General features: G+C 45.9%; 1 protein-coding gene across 1 annotated transcript; it reads left to right on the top strand.

Annotated features, from left to right (window-relative positions):
* The first annotated feature begins 1,455 nt into the window (after nt 1-1,455).
* LOC142662026 (ferritin, higher subunit) lies at nt 1,456-4,709 on the top strand. Its single transcript, XM_075839845.1, has 4 exons — nt 1,456-1,716; nt 3,090-3,236; nt 3,677-3,802; nt 4,371-4,709. The coding sequence occupies exons 1-4, from the start codon at nt 1,615-1,617 to the stop codon at nt 4,524-4,526; spliced, it is 531 nt and encodes a 176-aa protein (XP_075695960.1). The 5' UTR covers nt 1,456-1,614; the 3' UTR covers nt 4,527-4,709.
* The last annotated feature ends 2,423 nt before the right edge of the window (nt 4,710-7,132 follow it).

The following is a 7,132-nucleotide window of genomic DNA, read 5'->3' as shown; positions in this document are numbered from 1 at the left end:
CCTGTAGATTGTGCCCCACATCCCCACATACAGACCCCCCCGTAGCTAGTGCCCCACATCCCCACATATAGACCCCCCTGTATATAGTGGGCCACATATAGACGACCCCCCTGTAGATAGAGCCCCCACTATAGATAATGCCACCCACAGAAAAACTTTACATACTCAGATGATCTCGTTCCCACGCTGTTCGCTGGCAATGCAGACAAGCTCTCTTCTGAGCAGGTCTGCTGGAGCTGAACGAGCGTCGTCCAATGACGCTGATTGGTGGGGCAGAATGACTTGCCCCGTCAATCAGCACCTTTCAAGCATGGAAGCGGCGCGATGATGTAATTGCGCTGCTAGCCAATCAGCATCATTGTAAGGCACTGGATGGTCGGGCACAGAACACGCCCGGCCATTCAGCGCTAATGCATGCATATGGCTGTCGCTAGCACTGGGGCCCCCTCCGGTGCTAGCGACACGCCTACAGGCATGAGAGGGCCTGTGTCGCCCGGCCCATACTTGTTGGAGGCTCGGCGGCGCGGTCCCCATAGTAGCGGCACTACTGCTGTAGCAGCCATAATGGCTGCTAGTGGCGCCAGCGGGCATATGGGGGGGGGGCGTGTCAGCTGGCGGCACCGGCCCCCTCGAGCCGCGGGCCCCGTAGCACCCGCTACGGCTGCTACCGCGGTAGTTACGCCACTGGGCAGAAGCGCTCACTTGAACGCTTTGCCTCCTCGCATGCGATCAGCAATCCTAGTCTGCCTGAAGACGAGCTCACATAGAAAGTCTTCATACTGATGATCGCTCATAGACTTTCTATGTGAGCCCCTCTTAAGACATACTAGGATTGCTGATCGCACTGAACGCCCTAATCTTATTATATCAAACACACACACAGATTTTACACACAGATTTTTCAGTCAGGTTCAAATACAGTCCGACAGCAAAAAATGATAGAACCCTCCATAAGACGCCATATTACAGAGGTATAACCTAATATAGTGCCAGACAGATCAATAATAAAGTGTCCGCTGATGATATGAAATTCCCAGTAATTGTGCACCATTATTAGTAAAACTAATAGGAGGGAATACAATAATAATAATAATAGTTATTATTATTATTATTATATATTGTGGAATTGTTCTTCATGTAATTTCCTATAATGCTTAGTTGTGGCTTCATAATGTGTACGGAGGGGGAGGGGAGCATTTCCTTGGATCACTGTATGACACGACAATTGCTACATTGAATTCCTCCGTGTCACTGACATTACAGGGGGCAGTGAGTGCAGAGGCGGCAGTAAGGGCGGGGAGCTCCGCCCACGCTAGCTCCGCCCACGCTAGCTCCGCCCACCGTTTTCCTGTGGTCGGCTGCTGCAGATCCATACATGATTGGCTGCTGACAGATGATGTAAGAGCAGGGAAGCCCCGCCCTTCTCCGGACTCTCGGCTATAAATACAGAGCTCTATTGTACAGATCACAACATCCTTTGGCTCCGAGCAGAGTTCTTGCTTCAACAGTGTTTGAACGGAACTGTCTCCGAGTCTTCTCCTCCATCCTCTTCTAGTCCTGCATTGAGACTTTCTTGTTCTTTTTTTGCGCCACTAAATCCACCAAGAAGCCGCAATGGAATCCCAGGTGCGCCAGAACTTCCACCGCGACAGCGAGGCTGCCATCAACCGCATGGTGAACATGGAGCTATATGCCTCCTACACCTATCTCTCCATGGTGAGTACTCTCTATAGTGTTCTATATTGTCCATAGTCTTCATGTTGTTGTGGAACCGTATCCGTATGTCTCATGTCTATGTAACTCAACCTGCTGAGCCTCGTACTAGCGCTGGCAGCTCCATGTAGCCTCAGATACAAGCTGCATCTCACCACGGAGCTCCATGTAGCCTCCGATACAAGCTGCATCTCCCCATGCAGCTCCATGTAGTCCTAGATACAAGCTGGGTCTCATCATGGAGCTCCATGTAGCCTCAGATACAAGCTGCATCTCCCCATGGCGCTCCATGTAGCCTCAGATACAAGCTGGGTCTCACCATGGAGCTCCATAGCAGATCTCCTGTATACCATAAGGTGTTCAGCGCTGAGCTTCTCCTTCATGGAGGTTCTTGTTCTCCCTCCTCGCTCTGTACGTGTCTTGCAGTCTTCTTAGTAAACCTCTCCATCTCCGTTGTAGTATCTCCTCCATGCACAGGTTACCGGTACACACCCTGTATGTGGACATCACATGATCTCTGAATCCTGGGGCAGATGTGGTTAAGCAGGGACATCGTGGGGTGGGGACAAGGAATCCTTCTTTCTATCCTCTCACATATTGTTTGTATCTCCTATAAACAAAGTTCTCATAGTGAGCAGAAAGGAAAACTAAAGCAACAATGTGTTTACTGAATTGCTTTAGGATTCATGGGAAGACATCTGGTTGCATGTTATTGAGCTAAGCGCCTCCTGCACAAATGTCTTCTGAGTACCCCCAAGGCCATGATCATACGCTATGCTGCACTTAATAAGGGTAGTGAGTAACCCATAGAGACGTGGTGTATTACACCTGGGGTACAAGTGGAGCATCTGTGGCCATGTTTCCTTTTTAGGCCCATTTTCCTGGCCCAGTGACCAAGTGTTCGACAAATGCTTGTTCACGATCGCTGGCCTGTATGAAAAGGGCAGTGATCAGACTGCCAACGAATCAGCAAACGCTTGTTTGTCAGATGATCACGTCTTTATGCAGCCCTAAAAAAAAAACATTTTTTGGTGCAGCATGTCTCCCTGTCTAAACTGGAGACTTGTCAATCATATGAAAACTATAGGAATCGTATTACCGATCATTCATCTCTACAGTTTACATTGGCCCATTTGCTTTATCTTCAGGATCACATAAATGCCAGTAACACGTCTTCATGGTATACATTGTATGTATATGAAGACCAGCACTCCGGAGGATTTGTTCTTTACAACCTGTGCAGTATTAGTCCTCCCTCTTCTGTACACCGGGTTATTTCAGTAGCACACAGTCAACTGTCGTACGTCCCTCGTGACTATAATTGTGTATAGAGATCAATAAGGACATGGTTTGATCTTCTCCACCTTTTCTTTCAGTCCTTCTACTTTGACCGTGATGACGTCGCTCTTCACAATGTGGCTAAGTACTTCAAGGAACAGAGTCATGAGGAGAGAGAGCATGCTGAGAAGTTCCTGAAGTACCAGAACAAGCGTGGGGGTCGTGTTGTCCTACAGGACATTAAGGTAAGACTTTGACGAAGAAAAGAGGCTCTTAATTGGGAAGAAACGTACCATGCTGGTGGACACCAGATGTCCATAACTGCTGTTAATCTCTCTAAATATCACAATGGGTCAGACTTTCCCATAGACATCTGACCCTTATGACAGCCGGGCATTCTCAAACAAAAACCTATAAGGTGGTATGTAATCTATAGTGTTCTTCACATGTCCTCATGCAGTACATACTATTAGACCTGAAGACCATTAGTGGAATTCTCCTAGTGGAAGGGAACTGTTTGCCACGCATAACAATCAAACTGAGTCGTGAGACCTTAGTTACTTGGCTCGAGCCTGGTTCTTGTATCTAGAAATAATGCCTGTCTAGTTTCCCATAGGAAAAATGACCAGATCAGTGAAGTGATTTGTGAGGACAACTTTAGTGATGGTCCCTATTTTTCTCATAGAAACCTGATCGTGATGAGTGGGCCAACACTCTGGAAGCCATGCAGGCTGCTCTGCTGCTGGAGAAGACCGTGAACCAGGCCCTTCTGGATCTTCACAAAGTGGCCACTGACAAGGTTGACCCTCAAGTAAGTGCCTCTACGAACTTTGGCCTCCTGTGGATAGTACAGCCCCACACTAACTTCATACATACTCATTGAATTCTACAGTCCCCCCCCCCCCCCCCCGTTGTGTAACTCTGGGCGTAGCAGCAGTTAGACTCGGACATGTTTGCGCAGCACATTCATATCTATTGCATTCTTGGCAGATTTTGAGCTGATGCATAACTTTATTTTTTATTTTTTTAACTCCTATAGTTGCTTAATCATATAATAAAACTTCTGCTCTTGGCTTGAAGGGGAATTCCCATATTGGATGTTTTTTCTTAATCACAAGATAAGCCTTAGATGTCAGATTCAGTTCATAGAGCTGGGATCCACATTTATCTAGTTTATGGTCACTCCTGTGACTATGCCATTAGTGTCAGATTGGTATGCCTATTCAAAGGTCAAAGGGGTTTTACAGGATTGGAGGGGGGGACAGCTAATTTTTCGGAAGTGGCACCACCTTATTTTTTTTGTATTGCTGCGTTGGTGACTTATTGTTTTCCTAATTGGGTATTTCTGGCAAATTATTGATGGACCTCTTCTCTTCCAGCTCTGTGACTTCTTGGAATCTGAGTACCTGGAAGAACAGGTGAAGTCTATTAAGCAGCTTGGAGACTACATCACCAACCTGAAGCGCCTTGGGGTACCCCAGAACGGCATGGGCGAGTACCTGTTTGACAAGCACACTCTGGGAGAGAGCAGCTAAGATGTCGTCTTCCAAGAGAATCCAACCAGTCTACTCTGCACTTACAAGTCTATCTGTGGCCTAAATCTAGTGCCCACCTGAGTTGTAGTGGCCCATTTATACCTTGTGTGATCTTTCTGTTACCTAAGCAGACGTGACTGTGCTTGTCAACAAGTTTTCCAATAAAGATTTTCTGCAATTTAACCCTTTATTTCTATTGCATCTAATCTTCGTAGTTTATGAATTTGTGCATAGTCAAGTGAAATTTTAAAAGAACCCTAAACCTCTAATGCAAAGAGAAAAAATGCATACATCGGCGTGTTCCCTGCAGACATGCCCTAGCTGCGGTAAAAACAATTTTGCTGGAATTGTGTAGGAAAGGGGATGCCCTCTCCTCCCATCCTCCATCTTTGGTCTGTTTCACATGGCAGTATTTTGCATCAGTATTTGTAAGTTAAAACCTACACACAAAGTATAATGGAAAGATTTGCATCTCTTACGTATTCTGTAGCCACTCCTTGTTTTGGTTCACAAATACTCATGCAAAATAATGTGGCCTTTGGCTGGGGACTGACACTGCACCAGCGTGACATCTCTTCTGGAACCAGAAATTCTGGAGAAATGGATGGGGCTTGGTGACACTGACTGTAATGGCCGCAGTCAGCTGTGCGGTGATGTAGGATCTGAAGCAGCGGCTCCAAGGCAAGAATTACATCTGGACTAGCGTGGGGTTTGTTACTAGTAATGGGGCAACTATGGCTCATATATATATATATTTTTTTTTTTCATTTTAGCTTTTGTTAATGAAGCACTTAATTATCCAGCTAAGCAAGGTGCGTATCTGAATACTGGCAGGTATTGACGATGAAGCAGTATGTAACGTGGGAGAGGGTTGGGGATGGTTAGTATCACACAGGAAATTTCAAAGCAAGCGCTTCAGATGACCCAGGTATAAGATGCTGAACAGAACTTTACTCCAACAGAGGCACGATCTTCACGGTTACAATACCTAGTACATAAGCTGGATGGTTTCACGAATAGGCTCTATACTTGGCAGTTTCTGATTTAACTGATGAGAATGGGACATGGTATTGGCTAATGGTTCAGCCTCAAGTTAATCTTGTGGCGCAGGGGATATTTGTTCTCATATGAAGTGCGGAGCTAGCGATACCAAACTCCGCTGAGCAATACAAAGTCTCTTTTTGTTGAATCAGTGACTTGATAACTTGCGCCCTGCTTGGCTATCCAATCTGGCAGCTCTTGCCTGACTATCCAACAGCGGCTTAGGCCTTGCTTGGCAAATCCACCCACTCTGTACTGACTTATTTCACCCTCTCCTGCTTATCCCACAGTCATGTCTCTTTCCTCAATCACCCACCAACTGTATATATATATATATATATATATATATATAAAAAATTCTTAAAGGGTCGCACTCCACAACTAAACTCTGACACTAATGGGCCTTCAGAGTCCTGTCTGTGCAAAACATAGTGCTCTATGGAAAATAACCTTTTCTCCTAATACAAATTCAGTTGCATTACATAACGAGAAACTTGTGACAAGTCAGAAGTTTTGTTTGATTAATGGCCCCCACCAGTCGCTAAAATTAAGTGGCATGAATTCGTCTTTTTCCTGAAATATCGGAGTACAGGCTCGATAGAATGTCTGAGCCTGTACTCCGTCCGATGCATCGGCTTTCCGAAATAAGCCGAGCAGAAACAAAGCGGCTGAGCCCTTCTGCCACTTTGTTCTAGCAGTTGGTTGGGGGTCTTAGTGCTTGGACACCCACCAACCAAAACTTCTGACATGTCACTATGACATGTAAGTTTGTCAAATGTTTAGTTACCCTTTAACATATATTCATAAGTGGGTTTGGGGCACACCCTACAAGTTAAATAAAATAGGTCTGACCTTAAAGGCAATGTGTTGCCAGAAAAACATGTTTTTTTTTTTAAATTAAACATTTAGTGTGTGGGTGATTAAACATTGTTCACATTTTTTTTATTTTTTTCACGAGTCAGGAAATATTATAAATTAATTCTAATTTATAATACTACCCATTTTTGGTCACTAGATGGAGCTATTCCCAAAATTGCAGCTTTGCAAAATTGGGTAAAAAGCCCTCGCTCTAGTGAGCTCTCAGCATCCCCCCCTCCTTTATCCTGGCTAGTGCCGATATAAACGAGGGGTTTGAACGGTGTAACCTCCTACACTGTGTGTCGCCATTTTTTGAGCTAACACAGTGTAGTAGGTTTACATACAGTAGTAAACACACACAAACACGAACATACATTGAAATCTCTTACCTGCTCCTGCCGCCGCGGCTCCCTCCGGCCCGTCCGCTCCGTTTGCTGCCGCTGGTCCAAGTGCACAAATCCGGAAGCCGCGACCGGAAGTAGTAATATTACTGTCCGGCCGCGACTTCCGGTCCACAGGAAAATGGCGCCGGACGGCGCCAATTTCGAATTGGACTGTGTGGGGGCGGCGCATGCGCAGTTCCCACACAGACGCCGTACACTGAAGTCAATGGGACGGGAGCCGTTCGCAGTCCCTATGGGACTGTGGCTGCCGTATTCCATGTCTGTATGTGTCGTTAATCGACATACTGAAATGGAACAAAAAAT

The sequence above is a fragment of the Rhinoderma darwinii genome, chromosome 10 (genome assembly GCF_050947455.1).
Source record: "Rhinoderma darwinii isolate aRhiDar2 chromosome 10, aRhiDar2.hap1, whole genome shotgun sequence".
Lineage (NCBI taxonomy): Eukaryota > Metazoa > Chordata > Amphibia > Anura > Rhinodermatidae > Rhinoderma > Rhinoderma darwinii.
This window is presented reverse-complemented; position numbering and strand designations above follow the sequence as displayed.